At 44.3% G+C, this 21,507-nt stretch overlaps 2 protein-coding genes across 7 annotated transcripts in view; both read right to left on the reverse strand.

The window, feature by feature from the left end:
- The window catches only part of LOC118939572 (sodium/potassium/calcium exchanger 1-like), a 31,246-nt gene extending 23,092 nt beyond the window's left edge, over positions 1 to 8,154 (reverse strand). Inside the window, exons 1-7 of one of the 4 annotated variants that reach the window (XR_005036594.1) lie at positions 7,877 to 8,154; positions 5,245 to 5,321; positions 4,640 to 5,153; positions 4,024 to 4,110; positions 2,331 to 2,454; positions 1,945 to 2,177; positions 1,634 to 1,772 (exon numbers count right to left, since the gene is read on the reverse strand). Coding sequence is in view for 1 of the 4 variants with exons in the window: in XM_036947612.1 (XP_036803507.1) it covers positions 4,103 to 4,110; positions 4,640 to 5,153; positions 5,245 to 5,321; positions 7,796 to 7,910 (714 nt within the window). In the remaining 3 variants the exon portion in view is untranslated. The other 3 variants (XR_005036595.1, XR_005036593.1, XM_036947612.1) reach the window with 3 other exon arrangements.
- Positions 8,155 to 12,011: 3,857 nt separating this feature from the next.
- The window catches only part of LOC110491154 (rho GTPase-activating protein 39), a 163,757-nt gene continuing 154,261 nt past the window's right edge, over positions 12,012 to 21,507 (reverse strand). For all 3 annotated transcript variants that reach the window (XM_036947624.1, XM_036947626.1, XM_036947625.1), the window contains 3 exons: positions 17,708 to 17,799; positions 17,221 to 17,390; positions 12,012 to 16,031 (listed from right to left, as the gene is read on the reverse strand). In XM_036947624.1, the coding sequence (XP_036803519.1) occupies positions 15,837 to 16,031; positions 17,221 to 17,390; positions 17,708 to 17,799 (457 nt within the window). In that variant the 3' untranslated portion in view covers positions 12,012 to 15,836. The remainder of the gene's footprint in view (positions 16,032 to 17,220; positions 17,391 to 17,707; positions 17,800 to 21,507) is intronic.

Here is a 21,507-nt window from a genome sequence, read left to right on the forward strand (position 1 = left end):
ATGTTACCAGAGGTCTTGTCTCTAGCCTAAACAGTTATATAATATTATAATATGATCCATGTTACCAGAGGTCTTGTCTCTAGCCTAAACAGTTATATAATATGATCCATGTTACCAGAGGTCTTGTCTCTAGTCTAAACAGTTATATAATATTATAATATGATCCATGTTACCAGAGGTCTTGTCTCTAGCCTAAACAGTTATATAATATTATAATATGATCCATGTTACCAGAGGTCTTGTCTCTAGTCTAAACAGTTATATAATATTATAATATGATCCATGTTACCAGAGGTCTTGTCTCTAGTCTAAACAGTTATATAATATGATCCATGTTACCAGAGGTCTTGTCTCTAGTCTAAACAGTTATATAATATGATCCATGTTACCAGAGGTCTTGTCTCTAGTCTAAACAGTTATATAATATGATCCATGTTACCAGAGGTCTTGTCTCTAGCCTGAACAGTTACATAATATGATCCATGGTAACATGGAGGGGAGGGGGGGGGGGATTCACACAAATGTTATATAATTTCACAAACCATGTTACGGGCCATTTTAAACGAGTAGCTAATTATTGGTTTGATAACAAAATGTTATTCAGTCATGTTACCAAGCTAGCTAACAACCTGGTACGTTGACAGTAGGTCTAAGCACATCTGATTGGCCCAGGAAGAAAGGAAAAGGATCTGCTACTCATGAGATGTGTTTCAAAAGGGTAGGATTCATATAGGTAGGATGTAACTAAACTATATCAAACATCCATTTCTTTCTTACATTCTGTTTGGTGCCTAACATTTTAAAAGTTTGTGTGTGAGAGAGTGAGAGAAAATGGTTGTGTGTTCCCCCTGACTGACACAATGACATACAGGTCATTATGTAGCGTTGTCCCCTGACTGACACAATGACATACAGATCATTATGCATGCATAATATGCATATATATGTATACTTCCTGCCATTCCTCCAATCAAATCACAGCTGGGCCTTTACAAATATGAGCAAAATCAGCCATTCTATGCAGTTTTATATTATACACTGAACAGTGTGATGTTCAATTCAATGTGTTGTATTGAGTAGAAGTGTGAATTTCAGTGACATGTTTTTTTGGAGAACGTTTAGACAACGTGAACATGTGTCCGGTGGACGGGGCAAACAGGAAGCTAGGTCACTGATTTTTCCATCCCGTGGTATCGCGATCCTACTTGGTATCGTGCTACTTGGCCTGTTATCGTATCATTTGTAACATTTTGGTTATCGTGACAACACTAGTTCTTGACAGAAAACAGTTGCACCTACAAACATGCCCTGTTCAAAAGGCACTTCAATCTTTTGTCTTGCCCGTTCACCCTCTGAATGGCGCACATACACAATCCATGTCTCAACTGTCTCAAGGCTTAAAAATCCTTCTTTAACACGTCTCCTCCCCTTCACCTACACTGATTGAAGTGGATTTAACAGGTGACCTCAATAAGGGATCATAGCTGTCACCTGGATTCACCTGGTCAGTCTATGTCATGGAAAGAGCCGGTGTTCTTAATGTTTTGTACACTCAGTGTATAAAAGAGTTCAAGACCCAAGTTGATATTCTCAGTCCAGAACGATGGTGAAATGTGTGCAAAATGTCCCTCACCTGTTTCACTGACGCCATATTCTCTTTCAGCATTGGGGTTCGCTGTTTGTTTGCTGGTTCTACTTCCTTCTCTCACTCAGTGATCTCCAACGATGACGGTTAACTCAGATGGCAGCCTGTCTGTCACCCAGGGGTGAGTCTATAATACAGCAGAGCATTGCAATAGAAGATTTCATTCGGATTTGATTGATTTATTGTCCATGCATGGATATAACAGCACCGGCTGTATACAACAACTGGTCCAGATAATAATGTGACAGAGAGGTTGGGTTTAGCTCAGGTGATCCCTGGGCTGGAGTGACACTACTCACGTCTAGAGCCTGACATGGTTCTTCTCCTCCTAGGCGTCTCCTGAAAGCCAACCTCCTTCTCTGATGCCCGGGTCTGCACGCTGTACTCAGAGGCGTGTTCGGAGGCGTGTGGTAGTGCAGGAGAGAGGTCTTCCGGAAGGACTTCAGGCAGCCAGGAGCTTTGCACTTGAAGGGGATGTGGTCCAGTTGAATGGAGAGGATTGGAAGTGGCTGGTTTTTGATGACTCTATACACTAAGATAGAGATAAAAGGAACAACATGTAATTAATGGAACTGTGCGTGTGTGTGTGTGTGTGTGTGTGTGTGTGTGTGTGTGGTGATAGGACAACTTATGAAGGCTCCTAAAAACTCTTATTGGCTCTAAATATTATGAGCATCTCATTTACCTATCTCTGATTGGGCTTCGATGCTGGCCTCTGTGGTTGCCTGGGTGTTTGTCTGGTCTGGGGTTAACGCTTGGGACGGAATCTGATCTAACTTGCATCTGAGACTGGGATGAGTTGCTTCTGTCTGGAGAAGGGGAAGGCAGCGAGGAAGGGGAAGGCAGAGAGGAAGGGGAAGGCAGAGAGGAAGGGGAAGGCAGAGAGGAAGGGAAGGCAGCGAGGAAGGGGAAGGCAGAGAGGAAGGGAAGGCAGAGAGGAAGGGGAAGGCAGAGAGGAAGGGGAAGGCAGAGAGGAAGGGAAGGCAGAGAGGAAGGGGGAAGGCAGAGAGGAAGGGGGAAGGCAGAGAGGAAGGGGAAGGCAGCGAGGAAGGGGAAGGCAGAGAGGAAGGGGAAGGCAGAGAAGAAGGGGAAGGCAGAGAGGAAGGGGGAAGGCAGAGAGGAAGGGGAAGGCAGAGAGGAAGGGGAAGGCAGCGAGGAAGGGGAAGGCAGCGAGGAAGGGGAAGGCAGAGAGGAAGGGGAAGGCAGAGAAGAAGGGGAAGGCAGAGAGGAAGGCAGAGAGGAAGGCAGCGAGGAAGAGGAAGGCAGCGAGGAAGGGGAAGGCAGCGAGGAAGGGGAAGGCAGCGAGGAAGGGAAAGGCAGCGAGGAAGGGAAAGGCAGCGAGGAAGGGGAAGGCAGAGAGGAAGGGGAAGGCAGAGAAGAAGGGGAAGGCAGAGAGGAAGGCAGAGAGGAAGGCAGCGAGGAAGGGGAAGGCAGCGAGGAAGGGGAAGGCAGCGAGGAAGGGAAAGGCAGCGAGGAAGGGGAAGGCAGAGAGGAAGGGGAAGGCAGAGAAGAAGGGGAAGGCAGAGAAGAAGGGGAAGGCAGAGAGGAAGGGGAAGGCAGCGAGGAAGGGGAAGGCAGCGAGGAAGGGGAAGGCAGAGAAGTAGGGGAAGGCAGAGAGGAAGGGGAAGGCAGAGAGGATGGGGGAAGGCAGAGAGGAAGGGGGAAGGCAGAGAGGAAGGGGAAGGCAGAGAGGAAGGGGAAGGCAGCAAGGAAGGGAAAGGCAGCGAGGAAGGGGAAGGCAGCGAGGAAGGGGAAGGCAGAGAGGAAGGGGAAGGCAGAGAGGAAGGGGGAAGGCAGAGAGGAAGGGGGAAGGCAGAGAGGAAGCGGGAAGGCAGAGAAGAAGGGGGAAGGCAGAGAGGAAGGCAGAGAGGAAGGGGGAAGGCAGAGAGGAAGGGGGAAGGCAGAGAGGAAGGGGAAGGCAGAAAGGTTAAATATAAATGTATAATAATCCCCCCCATGGACATTTATCATCGTTGCAGTTGTAAATATGTATATATTATAATTGTAATTATTGTTTCATTCACTTCTCTTTGACCTGCACTGTTGGAGTTCAAAGCTTAAGAATTTCACTGAACCCTGCAAATACATCTGTGACCAGGGGCGCAACTTTCACTGGGAAAGGGGGGGGCCGTGCACATTCTGAAATTGTATTTTTGTCCCCCCAGTTTTATCATTGGAATGTGATACAAAACGAGGCAACGGTGTGCTTTAGGACCATGTGGATGCCTCCGGGCGGTCGGGTAGGCTGTTTGGAGTGTTTATCTGATTGGATAAAAAAATAAAACAAGTTATGTCCCTCCCACTTCTAAAACCAAAGTTGCGCCCATGTCTGCGACCCTGTGCATGTGACTAATAAAATAATCTATTAAGATACAGACCTTTGCTTGTGTCTGACCTTTCCGTCTTTGGAGGTGGCCTCTGTCCAAGAGACACACCCATCCTCTTTCTCAGTTCGTGTTAACTTTCTGTAAACAGATAACAAGTGAAAGTTCAGTGTGACTCAGCAGACATTCTCCCCTTGACTTCTTCCACTTATCTATCAAGCTACAGAATCTGTCCTAACAGGCTTTATTAAGCCACAATTCAAATTACCAAGCAAAGCTATAAGCCAAGCTTCCATCTTTCTTCTCCAGTTTGGACACGTAAACCATAGGAAACCTATTTCAACCTGATGATTCTACAGCGGTTTTTCATTGTTCCACTGTCAAAGCCTTACGCCTTGATCACACCGATTAGCGTCACTGTGCAAAACGGTACACAGCATCATCTGTGTGTGCAACAAAAGTTCACCCTCTGCTACCATTTCTGTCAAGCTGTCTAGGCATACAGTTTGATGCATATATTCGATAAATCCAACGTATGCACCACCCAGAACGCATTGCAACTGCCTCTGCAAGGCAAACGTAGCGTTTCATTGGAAATTAATGTACTTCTGGTGTACCAAAATGCAATGACGCTGTTTGTGTGATCGAGGCCTTACACTAACCTACATACCTTCAGAAGGTCGGTACCAGTTCAGCGGGGAACTCTGTCCAGAAACATCCCTTTCTTTCTCCTCCTGCCTTTGGTTACTGCTCATCACACACTCCCCACCTACATTCACATCTTCCCTTTCAGTTTGGACAACCTTCCCATCTTCCCTTTCAGCTTGGACAACCTTCCCATCTTCCCTTTCAGCTTGGACAGCCTGTCTATCTTTCCTTTCAGCTTGGACAGCCAGCCCATCTTTCTTGACTTGTGGCTTTTCAGTCTGTTCCCCAACACCTTCCTGGCCTAGTTCTCCTGCTCCCGTCTCCCCCTCCTCGCCGTTCAGGTTCCCATTCTGTCCACTGTTCTCAATGTTGCCATTCCGCGTTTTCTCCTCTTCATCTTTCCTACTCTCTTCTTCCTCCAGGTCTGAAGATCCTTTTTTGGATTTGTAACTCTCTGCTTTCCCGTTCACCTTGGCTTCACCTTTCCCATTGCTCTGCTCACCTTGAGTTATGTCTCTCTCCTGGGCCTTCACATTCTATCACACAAGACAACATTTAAAACATTAAGATAACCCGAGCAACCATCTTCTACACTAGTGTGAACCAACAGTCATATGGAGCTCTCACCTCTAGCTTATATGGCTTTACTTTGGTTGGATTAATGGTCTTGACTACTCCATCGAAAAACTTCACAGTATAGGAAGCTGAAGAGAGAGAAAAACAGACACGGTCAGAATATTGACCCAATGTACAGGGATTTTTCTGCCATAGAAACCCTTGGGTGGGCCGGACGGGCCGAAATGTAAAGAATGGTTTATTTTTTTACATTTAATTTGTTATTAATTTTCTGGATGGAAAAAATGCTTTCAGCGTGAACTTAAATTACTAAACCCAAATATAAAGTATGTATACAAAATAATGGACCTATATATTTTTTTTAAATCTTTGAGAACTTTACAATCACCAAGATAAAAGCTAAACAGTTAGAGGAATTGAACATTCCAAAAACAATGAATTTAACAGTATTGATTTTTGAAGTTAGAGCAAAAGAACACAGCATTAACTATGGCAAAATGTTCTCTCATGCTCAGTGACAAAATGTGTTGAATTGCAGGAAACTATCTTCAAAACGGAAAAATATTCTCTCAGCTAGATGGAAGAAAATGTAGAATCCGTGGAAATTTGCTTGAAAACTGCAAAAATATTAATTTTCACAAAGTTTGCTGCCTCAGTTTGTACGATGTCAATTTGCACATACTCCAGAATGATATGAAGAGTGATCAGATGAATTGCAATTAATTGCAAAGTCCCTCTTTGCCATGCAAATGAACTGAATCCCCCAAAAAACATTTCCACTGCATTTCAGCCCTGCCACAAAAGGACCAGCTGACATGTCAGTGATTCTCTCCTTAACACAATATGGGTGTTGACGAGGACAAGGCTGGAGATCACTCTGTCATGCTGATTGAGTTCGAATAACAGACTGGAAGCTTCAAAAGTAGGGTGGTGTTTGGAATCATTGTTCTTCCTCTGTCAATCATGGTTACCTGCAAGGAAACACGTGCTGTCATCATTGCTTTGCACAAAAATGGCTTCACAGGAATGGATATTGCTGCCAGTAAGATTGTACCTAAATCAACCATTTATTGGATCATCAAGAACTTCAAGGAGAGCGGTTCAATTGTTGTGAAGAAGGCTTCAGTGCGCCCAAGAAAGTCCAGCAAGCGCCAGGACTGTCTCCTAAAGTTGATTCAGCTGCGGGATCGGGGCACCACCAGTACAGAGCTTGCTTGGCAGCAGGCAGGTGTGCGTGCATCTGCACGCACAGTGAGGCGAAGACTTTTGTAGGATGGCCTGGTGTCAAGAAAGGCAGCAAAGAAGCCACTTCTCTCTAGGAAAAACATCAGGGACAGATTGATATTCTGCAAAAGGTACAGAGATTGGACTGCTGAGGACTGGGGAAAGTCATTTTCTCTCATGAGTCCCCTTTCAGATTGTTTGGGGCATCCTGAAAAAAGCTTGTCCCGGAGAAGACAAGGTGAGCGCTACCATCAGTCCTGTGTCATGCCAACAGTAAAGTATCCTGAGACCATTCATGTGTGGGGTTGCTTCTCAGCCAATGGAGTGGGCTCACTCACAATTTGGCCTAAGAACACAGACATGAATAAAGAATGGTACCAACACATCCTCCGAGAGCAACTTCTCCCAACCATCTAGGAACAGTTTGGTGATGAACAATGCCTTTTCCAACATGTTGGAGCACCTTGCCATAAGGCAAAAGTGATAACTAAGTGGCTCGGGGAACAAAACATTGATATTTTGGTTCCATGGCCAGGAAACTCCCCAGACCTTAATCCCATTGAGAACTTGTGGTCAATCCTCAAGAGGTGGGTGGACAAACAAACAACCCACAAATTCTGACAAACTCCAAGCATTGATTATGCAAGAATGGGCTGCTACCAGTCAGGATGTGGCCCAGAAGTTAATTGACAGCATGCCAGGGCAGGTTGCAGAGGTCGTGAAAAAGAAGGGTCAACACTGCAAATATTGACTCTTTGCATCAACTTCATGTAATTGTCAATAAAAGCCTTTGACACTTATGAAATGCTTGTAATTATACTTCAGTATTCCATAGTAATATCTGACAAAAATATCGAAAGACACTGAAGCAGCAAACTTTGTGAAAATTCATATTTGTGTCATTCTCAAAACTTTTGGCCACAACAGTATATGCGACCTGTTGGCTAGAGCGCACGTACCAAGACCAGAGCAGACACATTTGCTATTTAACGCAACAGTTTGTGACAAAACTATCGGTCAGGTTTAAAATGCAATGGAAACACATTGCATTTTGTTTTATTTTATTCGGCACCTGAAAATGGAAGCGAAAAGGTACATTGTGTGCACTACGTCAACAAGCACATATTTTTTTTTTATCCACAGCGAATCCATATGTATATTCACATGAACATCTGTAGGTAATTGGATGGAAACCTAGCTAGTGACAGTGATAGAAGTCTGACAAAAGTGACTCGATCTTGTTTACATTCTCAGAAGCGCTAACACAGTTTCTGATTTATTTAAATTAAACAGCGCACTAACAGTGACCTTACATTAAACCTATAGACATATTAAAACCGGTGCTGTCAAAAACATAACATGCGATTAATTAATGTACAGTAATTATCTGAATCCAGTTCGCTTCCGCGTTCTACTCGTAGCAACTTCCGCCGCCGATATTGAATGAATGATTGTTTACAATTTATGACGGAATGTCGATACAGACGTTTCATAGGATACAGCCACTGTCAATCAGTAGTTTCCTTTCCCGGGGCCCCCGTAACCACAGTCTGAGAACACTATACACTATACTTCACTTGAGTTTCCAAACTTTTCCCTAAACAAATTATTTTGCTGTAGCTAGCGAATATCCCGAACGCTTGCAGGCAAGTTTCATATCCACAGAAGCGTCACATCATTACTGTTTGAATGTTAAATGACGAGACAGAGGCATTGATGCGAGTAACCAGTCTTGTTCAGTACATGACAACACATCCGGGTATCTCAAGCACCCCGGTAAAACACATGAGTTGCAGTAATGAACATTTACCAACAGATGGCATCACTGTGCCATCTTACACCCATAACAATTACTGCCACCAAAAACTTTTAACATTTTAGTTTTACATGTAAATTATACAGCTACATTTAAATACACTGTATATGTTCTTTACAAAGAAGCTAGATAGACGTTTACTTTGCGCTCCGCAGTTTCACACCGCGTTGCAAATCCTTCGAGCAACGTGCTTCTCGGGCCTCTATGGACAACGTATGTTGTCTGGCAGAGCAAGGTCACTGTTACGAAGCAGATAACTAATGCGTTTGCACTACTCAACTGCCTCCTAGCTCAAGAACAAGAAGTGTACATAAAATGTTCGATTTCTTTCTATTATGAAATGTAACTTTTTGGAGAAGAATTTAGATGTTTTTTTTCTGTTTTCTAATCGTTTCTCGCATTATGTTTTGTCTTGGAGAGAGAGAGAAAATATAGACTGCACAGTGATGATGATCCATGTGATTTTTTAGTTTGTATTTTACAATTATATTCTGTATCATTTTGATTCCCCTTTGTGTTAAAATATTCCAGTGTACAGGCTTTGTGATGAACCTACACTATATGTTGGACTTTGAGAAGATTAGGACTTAAGTCCTCTTTTGTATGAAATGCAGTAGTCATCATTTGAGGAACTTGTGTTTTGCATTGTGCATGTAACCATGTGGGTCTATACGTAAACAAATGCTATAAAACATCTGTCCACCAGAGAGCAGTATTGCTGTAATTTAGGAGAACAGATCTCCTTGCTACTGCTACCAACTCCGTACATACATAATGTAGATGTTATGTCCAGCCACTTCTCATTATAGTTTATTAAAGGTCCAATGCAAACGTTACCTCAATATCAAATAATTTCTAGGTAACAATTAAGTACCTTACTGTGATTGTTTTAAATTTCAATGGTAAAAAATAAATAAAAATAAAGCTTCTTAGCAAAGGGCAATTTCTCTAGCAAGAATTTTGAAAAAAAAACTGTAGGAGTGGGGAGGGGAAAGATGTTATTGGCAGAGAGGTTCGGAACGCTCTTTCTTATTGGTCTATTAACCAATTTACCACATGGTGATGTCATCGTGGAAGGCCAAAACTCCTTCCCACCAAAACAGGCTGTAATTTCAGGTGGTCTTTTCAAACAGCTTTTACACTAAAAGTGCATTATCATAATTTTCACAATTTCACAGTTATTCCAACATCATATTGTGGAAATATATACACTGCTCCAAAAAATAAAGGGAACACTAAAATAACACATCCTACATCTGAATGAATGAAATATTCTTGGAGTCACACTCAAAATTAATGTGGAAAACCACACTACAGGCTGATCCAACTTTAAAGTAATGTCCTTAAAACAAGTCAAAATGAGGCTCAGTAGTGTGTGTGGCCTCCACGTGCCTGTATGACCTCCCTACAACGCCTGGGCATGCTCCTGATGAGGTGGCGGATGGTCTCCTGAGGGATCTCCTCCCAGACCTGGACTAAAGCATCCGCCAACTCCTGGACAGTCTGTGGTGCAACGTGGTGTTGGTTGATGGAGCAAGACATGGTGTCCCAGATGTGCTCAATTGGATTCAGGTCTGGGGAACAGGCGTGCCAGTCCATAGCATCAATGCCTTCCTCTTGCAGGAACTGCTGACACACTCCAGCCACATGAGGTCTAGCATTGTCTTGCATTAGGAGGAACCCAGGGCCAACCGCACCAGCATATGGTCTCACAAGGGGTCTGAGGATCTCATCTCGGTACCTAATGGCAGTCAGGCTATACCTCTGGCGAGCACATGGAGGGCTGTGTGGCCCCCCAAAGAAATGCCACCCCACATGTTGCAGGCAGCAGAACGTTCTCCACGGCGTCTCCAGACTCTGTCACGTCTGTCACGTGCTCAGTGTGGACCTGCTTTCATCTGTGAAGAGCACAGGGCGCCAGTGGCGAATTTGCCAATCTTGGTGTTCTCTGGCAAATGCCAAACGTCCTGCACGGTGTTGGGCTGTAAGCACAACCCCCACCTGTGGACGGCGGGCCCTCATACCACCCTCATGGAGTCTTTTTCTGACCGTTTGAGCAGACACATGCACATTTGTGGCCTGCTGGAGGTCATTTTGCAGGGCTCTGGCAGTGCTCCTCCTTGCACAAAGGCGGAGGTAGCGGTCCTGCTGCTGGGTTGTTGCCCTCCTACAGCCTCCTCCACGTCTCCTGATGTACTGGCCTGTCTCCTGGTAGCGCCTCCATGCTCTGGACACAACGCTGACAGTCACAGCAAACCTTCTTGCCACAGTTCGCATTGATGTGCCATCCTGGATGAGCTGCACTACCTGAGCCACTTGTGTGGGTTGTAGACTCCATCTCATGCTACCACTAGAGTGAAAGCACCGCCAGCATTCAAAAGTGAGCAAAACATCAGCCAGGAACCACTCCTTTATTGGGGGTATCTTGCTAATTGCCTATAATTTCCACCTGTTGTCTATTCCATTTGCACAAGAGCATGTGAAATTTATTGTCAATCAGTGTTGCTTCCTAAGTGGACAGTTTGATTTCACAGAAGTGTGATTGACTTGGAGTTACATTGTGTTGTTTATGTGTTCCCTTTATTTTTTTGAGCAGTGTATGTATATATATATATATATATATATATATATATATATATTATATATATATATATATATATACATACATACATACATACATACATACATACATACATACATACATACATACATACATACATACATACATATATATATATATAACACAGCAACATCAAGTTTTTGACTGCACTGGGCCTTTAAGAGCAACTTCAGCAATGTGCTTTTGTATTTTCCTTGATAATGATCAGTCACTGTGCTAGAGAGAAACATCTCCAACCAAAATTGTGTAAGCGCTGGCCTCTGGCCATCTACTCCATGTTTCTGTAGGTCACCAGAGACTAAAACCCTGAAATGCATATTGATGTCAATGGGAGACCTGCACAAGTTCGACTCATCCCTTGTTAACTAATCTTTTCAAGATACACTGAACACAAATATAAACGCAACATGCAAATGTCAAAGATTTTACCGACTTACAATTCATATAAGGAAATTTGTCAATTGTAATACATTCTTTAGGCCCAAATGTATGGATTTCACATGATCTGGGAATACTAATATGAATATGTTGGTCACAGATACCTTTAAAAAAAAAAAAGTAGGAGCATGGATCAGAAAACCAGTCTGTATTTGGTGTGCAGCGTAGCACATCTCCTTCACATTGAGTTGATCAGACTGTTGATTGTGGCCTGTGGAATGTTGTCCCGCTGCTTTTCAATGGCTGTGTGAAGTTACTTGGGGCCCTGTGTTCACAACGTTGACATCCGCAAACCGCTCGCCCACACGACGCCATCTGCCCGGGTAGAGTTGAAACTGGGATTCATCTGGCAACAGCTCTGATGGACGTTCCTGCAGTCAACATGCCATATGCATGCTCCCTGAACTTGAGACATCTGTGGCATTGTGTTGTGTGACAAAACGGCACATTTTAGAATGGCCTTTTATTGTCCCCAGCACAAGGATCATGTTTTTAAATCAGCTTCTTTGATATACCACACCAGTCAGGTAGATGGAATATCTTGGCCAAGAAGAAATGCTCACTAACAGGGAGGTAAACAAATTTATGTTCAATTTGAGAGAAATAATATTATTGTGCGTACGACATTTCTGGGATCTTATATTTCAGCTCATGAAACATGAGACCAACACTTTACATGTTATGTTTATTTTTGTTCAGTATAAAACAAGTGACGACAAATTTTGTTTACAAACTTTATTTTTTCAATTATTTATGAAATAAATCCATCCACACAATCACCGTTGCTGTTTTTCTTGTTTTCGAACACACACACACACACACACACACACACACCAACATACCCAAAAGACCTGCAAGCATATTTACAACGAGTCAATAGCACCCATCATGTGAGGGCCAGGGAAGAGGAAGCACAATGGACACACACATGTTGTAACTGTCGTCAAACACAGTCTAAACATGACACACTTCAGTTTATCATCTCAACAAACATTATCAACACTCATTCCAGTTAGGAAAAAAAAATAAGAGTCAAAAATGATTTGATCAAATCAAGAAATTACACCGCTGACTCACACCGTAAGCATTGATGTCAAACTAAGAGAATAATGACATTACTGAAGAATGGAACTCTTTTTCACAATATTGTGGAATCATGTTATTATAACCATCATTGTTTTGAACATTCAGTGACCAAAGACCATGCTACTATTCATATATAATACTGTATATATATTTATATATATATATATATATGAATCATCAGCCACTGAAGAACACAGGATGGAGAAGAGTTAAACCAGAGCTTCAGGAGTTCAGTGTCTTAAGAGTTACAGGTCCACAGCTGTTTTATTAAAGGTCTGTGTATAGATTCTAGAAGAACACTATCACATTGTGATACAATTACAAGAACTTTAGCAATAGACCAGTGACTGCTGGCCCCTGAATTCTCCCTCCTCGTTCTGCAGGCTCAGTATATATCTCTCATGCACTCCCAGAACTACTGGCACTGCATAGCCATCCTCCACCCCACCTCAGAGCTGCCGCTGCTGGCTAGAGGTGAGGAGAAAGCTGGGTAGTGTCCTCTGATGTGGCTATGGAGTACCCAACTGGTGGCTTGGGTTTTCGTAAGACGAACAGTAAAGCATTAATAAAGGAAACGAAGGAGCGGCCGCTGTAAATGCTGTGAGTGCAGAAAAGGGGTTAACAACCATATAACCTCTAGATGCAATTTTCTGGCTAAACACACCCTCTAATTTAGGGGCTCCAGCTTCCAGTAACTACGGAGTATATGCTATATGAACAGACTCCTACCACACAAACACACACATTTACAGTTGACACACACGCGTAGTCGGCAAACACACACACACTGATGTGCAAGTACGTACATACACGTGCGTATACATACACACAAGCCTCGCAGCACAGACCCCATCACTAAGATGAGGTAGACACAGAGAAAACTTGTGGGGCATTAAAACCTAAACCCTGACCACACTGCTAAATATAATGGAAACCGCATGGCCCTTAAGACAGCTGAAATATGGATTTTAAACAGTCTTCTCCTTATGTGGCATATGATTTTAAGGAATAGGAAAGTCCTTGTTAGGCAATATTGTCTAAAAATACTAAATCGGTTTGTTTTTTGTCCTCCCAGTATATGGCACTAAACTAATGTACCCCCAGACCCTAAAACCACTGCCAGATTGCCTCTCCCTTTGGCTTGCACTGTAAATCCACCACTGTCTGCGTGGCTAAGGCTTTAGGTCCAGGCAGCAGCAGCGCTCTCATTTTCTCCTGCATCCTTTTCCCCTGACCTGCTAATAGCTAAATTTAGCATTTTTGCAAGCTCCATCAAAGGTATAATTGTGTTCCACTGAAGGGAGGATAAAAATATTTTTGGCCCTCTCCAAAATAAGTCAAATGTAATTGTCTGGAGGAAAACAGCAGAAAGTGCTCCACAAATGTTCCCTAGCCCCCCCCCCCCCCCCCTCCACCACTGAGGAGAATAGAAATGTGTTTTCCTCATTTTAATCCGAGACTCTGTCTCTCACACATGTACACACATCTCTGCCTAACTGATGGGTAACCATTTTTATTTTAAGAGAAACTGTTTAGAAATAAATATATATATTTTTTGTTGCCCAGAGGGGGAATCTGTCTCCGCGGCCAGTGGAGAAGTCTAAACCTTTACTATCAACTCATCCTGCAGCTCTGGCAATACAGACAGAATTCATATTAAAATTAGTCAAAAAAGCGTTCCAAATGAAATGCGAAGGAAATCGTTGCTTGCAGACACACTGTGATAAAGGAAAAGAGAACGGAATAATACAGATTCTGTCTGTAGTGGGTTCCCCCTCAATTCGTCATGTCTAAACGTGATGAGACATCATCATCATTCACTACCATGGCAGTCAGATACATATGTGGCACTCAAAGCAGGAACAATTTCCCCCCCACAATAAAAACAACATCATATTTACACATTTGTCTCTGGACTTTTCCCTGCACACATGCTTCTTGTGCATAATTGTCTCGTATTGCGATTGCTCTTCTTCACATGCTGAATCTCACGCCAGCACGGTCCAGTGTTTGGAGCAGAAACAGTAGCACAGGAGGCTGTTGAGGGGAGGACGGCTCATAATAAATGGCTGGAACGGAGCAAATGGAATGGCATCAAAGACCTGGAAACCATGGAAACCGTGTGTTGGATACCATTCCACTGATTCTGCTCCAGACATTAACACGAGCCCAAGAACACCGTGTACTGTATGTCCTGCTTTCCAACGGATAAACAGTCTCCCACTACCATCACATGTGAGCTTGTCCCAAAGTCTCAAACAATAAGGGAAGATGATTCGGAGCACGAAAAACCATCTAGATACCCGGTCACTGTCTGTGCAGTCCACTGTCTGTGCAGTCCCCTGTCTGTGCAGTCCCCTGTCTGTGCAGTCCACTGTCTGTGCAGTCCACTGTCTGTGCAGTCCACTGTCTGTGCAGTCCACTGTCTGTGTTCCTCCGGCTGTGGTGTTCATGAACCAGAGGGAATCTAGGGTTGAGATGTGATATGGTTGATGAGAAGTGTGAAGGAACAGAGGGCTTGTTGTGAATAAGGTGGTAGACAGTTGTAGAGTTGTATGATAGAAAGACAGAGCAGCTATAGTTGAGGGCTGATGCACAAGTGCAGCTCTCCAGGGCATGGTGACAGATAAAGAGATGACCCCCTCAGAGGAGGCCCTTGATAAAGAGGGATAGAGATGACCCCCTCAGAGGAGGCCCTTGATAAAGAGGGATAGAGTTGGCTCCCTAAGAGGAGGCCCTTGATAAAGAGGGATAGAGATGACCCCCTCAGAGGAGGCCCTTGATAAAGAGGGATAGCGTTGGCTCCCTCAGAGGAGGCCCTTGATAAAGAGGGATAGAGTTGGCTCCCTCAAAGGAGGCCCTTGATAAAGAGGGATAGAGTTGGCTCCCTCAGAGGAGGCCCTTGATAAAGAGGGATAGAGTTGGCTCCCTCAGAGGAGGCCCTTGATAAAGAGGGATAGAGTTTGCTCCCTCAGAGGAGGCCTTTGATAAAGAGGGATAGAGTTGGCTCCCTCAGAGGAGGCCCTTGATAAAGAGGGATAGAGTTTGCTCCCTCAGAGGAGGCCTTTGATAAAGAGGGATAGTTGGCTCCCTCAGAGGAGGCCCTTGATAAAGAGGGATAGAGTTTGCTCCCTCAGAGGAGGCCTTTGATAAAGAGGGATAGAGTTGGCTCCCTCAGAGGAGGCCCTTGATGAAGAGGGATAGAGTTGGCTCCCTCAGAGGAGGCCCTTGATAAAGAGGGATAGAGTTGGCTCCCTCAGAGGAGGCCCTTGATAAAGAGGGATAGTTGGCTCCCTCAGAGGATGCCCTTGATAAAGAGGGATAGAGTTGGCTCCCTCAGAGGAGGCCCTTGATGAAGAGGGATAGAGTTGGCTCCCTCAGAGGAGGCCCTTGATGAAGAGGGATAGAGTTGGCTCCCTCAGAGGAGGCCCTTGATGAAGAGGGATAGAGTTGGCTGCCTCAGAGGAGGCCCTTGATGAAGCTGGTGTCCAGGTGAACAATGAGCATGCGTAAGAAGGACATCTCCTTCCTCGTGTTCTCAAAGATTACGCGTGGGTCATCTGACTGGCAGCGGAGACAGTTGGGAGCCATTACCATGGCCAGGTTATTCACGTCCATCTTGGTCTTACTCACATTGACGGGCTGAGCAAACACCTGCAGGAGGGAGAGGGAGAGTGGATGAGTTTAGGGTGAGAGTCAAGGTCAGAGACATTTATGTAGTGTTTGTTGTGTTTATACTAATACATCTAGTTATTATGTAGGTGGAACTACAAAACATACAGTGACAGATTAAACATTTATAGAGGGACCACGTTGGAAACAAGTGAATTTCACATAAACACGTTATCCCCTGGGTTATAGTCAGTGCATGTTTTTTCCCCCAATAATTCAATCAATCAAGAGAGGAGAGAAAGAAAAAGAGGGTAGACGAGCGAGAGAGAGACCTATAGATGAGTTAGCAGACAATGTCCCGAAAACGATATGCACGCTGGCAGAAGTCTGAGTTGTTGTAGCTAGCAACAATGACAAGTGGGGAATCGCAGGTAGCTCGTTTCAGCTCGTTGTATCTTGTTATTGACACCATGTCTTGTTTTGACGTGTTTTGACTGATGTCACGTCAATGCTAATATGGCAAAAAAAATAGCTAGCTAGCTAACCAACAACTGTAACGATGTATTTGAGAGACAAGTGCTCATTGTGTAAATGTATGTTTTTAATAAAGATTCAGAGAGGAAATATACACAGAGTGTACAAAACATTAGGAACATGCTGTTTCCATGACAGATTGATGCAGTGAATCCAGCTGAAAGCTATGATCCCTTATTGATGTCACCAGTTAAATCCACTTCAATCAGTGTAGATGAAGGGGGGGAGACATGTTAAAGGATTTTAAAGCCTTGAGACAGTTGAGGCATGGATTGTGTATGTGTGAATGGGCAAGACACAACATTTAAGTGCCTTTGAACGGGGTATGGTAGTAGGTGCCAGGCGCACTGTGCGTCAAGAACTGCAACGCTGCTGGGTTTTTCACACTCAACAATTTCCCGTGTTTATCAAGAAGCATTGTGGAAAGCATTGGATTCAAACATTGGCCAGCTTCCCTGTGGAACGCTTTAGACACCTTGTAGAGTCCATTCCCTGACGAACTGAGGCTGTTCTGAAGGCAAAAGGGGAGGCAACGCAATATTAGGAAGGTGTTCATAATGTTTTGTACACTCAGTGTAGTTTACATGTTGTCAACAAGCCTTTGATTCTAAGCTAACCCTCGCCTGTTTGGCTCCACGGTTGCGCAAGTATGGCTTTGTTGCTAAACAACCAAGCCGTCTATATGTCTGAGTGTTACCTGTAAGAAGTGTATAAAGTAGCAGAGCACCAGTCTGCTGAGTTCAGGCAGAGACTGTACCACTCTGATAGCCGCTTCAGGATCCTCATAGTTACTGATGCACTGCTGATAGAAGCTCTGAGGGATGACTGGCTCCTCCAGCTCCCTGTACCACAGCTTCAGCAGAGACGCTAGGGGAGAGAGATGTTCTTATTTTTAAAATAGATTTATTTTTCTGTACATTTGAGAACAATCTTTACTTAATTTTACCAGAACTAAAAAGATAAAAACCAAGCACCCCCCACCCCCTTTTTCCACTGTACACAGAACCCCTCTGACACCCACACCTCTGTTGTCCCCCAGGCATGATGGAGTGCAGACTGCTCTATATACAGCCTTGACAACATTCTCTAAGAAAAGGTTAGTTTCTCCATTCAAAACAGGCAGCCAAGAGAAGGAATTTAGTGTTTTTGTTTTTATTGTTGAATGAGAGGGATTTATTTCTTACCCGGGACGTTGGGGTCCCCAAGGTTTTCTGGAATATTCCACTGATCCACCTGCAGCTTCAGCGCATTCACCTCGTCAATATCCCCAGGCACCCTGAGGGAAGAGACACACAGCAGATAGGTTTAACAGCTGCTACAGACCAGGAAGTGGTAGGAGATAAAGCGATGTCAACGGAGGACTAGAAGCTGATATACAGTATTATGACAGTGTTGATATTGATTGTTGTAGTGTGATAATGCTCCACTAGGTGGTGCAGCAGGTCTTTTAAAAGGACATTTCACCACTAGCCAGTATTTGGGGTGTTTTTCCAGTCTCCCTACATAATTATGAGTGATGAGAGGGTGTTTCAGACATAATTATGCACTATAGCTGTATTTTTGAATTTTCTCGCCGGGAGAGTTCAACCACGGATGTCATTGGTTGATTGAGTCAGCTGTCTGATCCCAAAAATGTGGAGTCAAGTTTTGTAGCAATTATTGTGGTCTTTGTGTTTCTCCGATTGCACGATCACACCGGCAGCGAGTAGATATGGTCATCATTGTTCAATAGAGCCACCGGACTTGTCTCAACCATGTTCCTATCTGCCAGGACATTGCAGGATACCTAGGTTGACTCATTTTCCCTGGCTTTGTAAAGACTACAGCCTGACAGTCATACTTCCTTGTTCTCACCCTCGAAGGCAGGCTTTTCAAAACGGGGGCGGTACTAGTTTACAGGTTCGCAGGAGCTATGTTACGGTGCATTGGACTTGAAAATCACAATGAATTGATCAAGAAATTGAAGTCAACACTTTATTGGTTTCGGATGCAGCTGGAATAATTTAGTCACTTGTCAGTACATTTAGTAAAACGCATGATATACTTTTCTACAACAGCTAGCAATGTTTATACCACAATACAGTTGTGAGCATACTAGGCATTCTATATTACACTACTTCATCAGTACTGAATATGGATGTTGTGTTGGTTGAATGTTCCAGCCAGGTTCCAACATGTTCTTCATCTGGTGAGCCTCTTCTTGTGTTGGTTAATGGCAGCTGGTTTAGCAGGCTTTGGCGCTGTTGGCAGGGATGTTGGGTTTGGGGGGCTGTGGCTCCTTGTGGACAACCGTCCGGTTCTTTCTGCACTCCACAGTCAGGTGGACAACCGTCTGGTTCTTTCTGCACTCCACAGTCAGGTGGACAACCGTCTGGTTCTTTCTGCACTCCACAGTCAGGTGGATAACCGTCTGGTTCTTTCTGCACTCCACAGTCAGGTGGACAACCGTCTGGTTCTTTCTGCACTCCACAGTCAGGTGGACAACCGTCTGGTTCTTTCTGCACTCCACAGTCAGGTGGACAACCGTCTGGTTCTTTCTGCACTCCACAGTCAGGTGGACAACCGTCTGGTTCTTTCTGCACTCCACAGTCAGGTGTACAACCGTCTGGTTCTTTCTGCACTCCACAGTCAGGTGTACAACCGTCTGGTTCTTTCTGCACTCCACAGTCAGGTGTACAACCGTCTGGTTCTTTCTGCACTCCACAGTCAGGTAGACAACCGTCTGGTTCTTTCTGCACTCCACAGTCAGGTGGACAACCGTCTGGTTCTTTCTGCACTCCACAGTCAGGTAGACAACCGTCTGGTTCTTTCTGCACTCCACAGTCAGGTAGACAACCGTCTGGTTCTTTCTGCACTCCACAGTCAGGTAGACAACCGTCTGGTTCTTTCTGCACTCCACAGTCAGGTGGACAACCGTCTGGTTCTTTCTGCACTCCACAGTCAGGTAGACAACCGTCTGGTTCTTTCTGCACTCCACAGTCAGGTGTACAACCGTCTGGTTCTTTCTGCACTCCACAGTCAGGTAGACAAGCGTCTGGTTCTTTCTGCACTCCACAGTCAGGTGGACAACCGTCTGGTTCTTTCTGCACTCCACAGTCAGGTGGACAACCGTCTGGTTCTTTCTGCACTCCACAGTCAGGTGGACAACCGTCTGGTTCTTTCTGCACTCCACAGTCAGGTGGACAAGCCTCTCATACACTTTCTTCACCACCCACTGATTCGACCTCTTGCAGGAGATTTGTTGTACTGCAAGTCTCCTGGAAAGACATGAAGACTGATCATTAGGATGTGTAACCATACAATAAACCATGTTCATCTATAAACTAAAAAGGGTAGAGTAGCCTGGTATGCGTTTTGTTTCATTATTGACTCAGAGTGCGCCATTGAGATGGGCTGTTAGCAAAGTTGTGAAAAGTTTGAGTTGACTTGTAGACAGTCTAGTTGTGTACGAGCACCTACAGTTGTTGAGTAGACAAGCACTGCCACCAATAGAGTGAATAGTCTAGAAGGGTATTCTAACAGACCCTCTCCCCTATGCCAAAGAACTGACTGCAAGGGTGTGAAAAGTTTGAGGAACACTTGTCTTGTAGACAGTTTAGTGTATTGGTGAATTTTTTGTTCATGTCAATAGAGCATGCATACTAACGTTCACACACAATACCCACCCCCAACAGACACCAGTCAGTCACCCACACCATGCCCTCCTAGCTAATACCTCCCTTTCTCCAATGTCGCCTTCAAGCCTTGCAGTCATAATAGAGACAAAACTACAGTAGAAGTTGTAACCTACTTGTAAACACACCAACTTTGACAACAAGACCTGTTTATGCCTAGCTCCAGTATATTATTTGCTAATCATGGAAAGATTTAGTCGATTTTAGTCAGATTTTAGAAGGTGCATTTAGAAGGTGTCGCTATTCTCTGTTGCGGCGCTTGAATCAAGGCTTTCTGCAGGCTCCAGGAAGTTGAATCAAGGCTTTCTGCAGGCTCCAGGAAGTTGAATCAAGGCTTTCTGCAGCCTCCAGGAAGTTGAATCAAGGCTTTCTGCAGCCTCCAGGAAGTTGAATCAAGGCTTTCTACAGGCTCCAGGAATTTGAATCAAGGCTTTCTGCAGCCTCCAGGAAGTTGAATCAAGGCTTTCTGCAGCCTCCAGGAAGTGGAATCAAGGCTTTCTGCAGCCTCCAGGAAGTTGAATTGAAGTCTTTTTAAGACCATTTTAATGCCACTTGCAATGCAATGCCAATTTTGAGGTCTGAGCACGGCACACACCTGCAAATGTTCATTTCCAGAAATGAGCCCATGTTGCCAAAAAGTTGTATTTATAGGGCTGGGCTAGCTCTTTCCCGAAAGCCTATAGCCTACATGGCTCATATTATCAGGCAGGTGTGCTATTGCAGCCATGAACATTCTTCTGTAGTCTGACGGATGTAGTAGCATAGCGGCTAGGCTATAGATGGCTGAAGCATGGGGTTGCCCATCTGCATTTGTTTAGGCTACCCCAATGGGCTAATCATTAGCTATATCAAGTGTTCAGAATTGTTATTTCGATACCAATACCAGCTCAATATAATGATACTCAACATTAACGACACCACCGTGAAGAAATGCCTTCAAATAACATATACAGCACAGTTACTGTATAAAACACGTGGTCAACTCTCCATCTGAAGAGCTAGGCCATTGGGTGTGCATACTTCTCCATCCAGCACTGCTCAAACACGCCAGGGTCAGCTTAACAAGGTCCCGTTGAGCAGTTGAGCTGTAGAATCTGGTGTATTTACAACAACACTTTCGACCCTTAGGTCATCAGGCATTCATATCCCAGGTGGGGGTGGAAGGTCCTGTATATAGGGGCAGTACTCAGTGACATAACTTCCTGAAACAAGAGGTAAGAAAATATATAACATAATTTCTAGATAGCCATGCAATTGATTATTGAGCATCTCTAGATAGCAGCTGGCTAATTACATTGCTATTGCTATGG

The sequence above is a fragment of the Oncorhynchus mykiss genome, chromosome 16 (assembly GCF_013265735.2).
Source record: "Oncorhynchus mykiss isolate Arlee chromosome 16, USDA_OmykA_1.1, whole genome shotgun sequence".
NCBI classification, from domain to species: domain Eukaryota; kingdom Metazoa; phylum Chordata; class Actinopteri; order Salmoniformes; family Salmonidae; genus Oncorhynchus; species Oncorhynchus mykiss.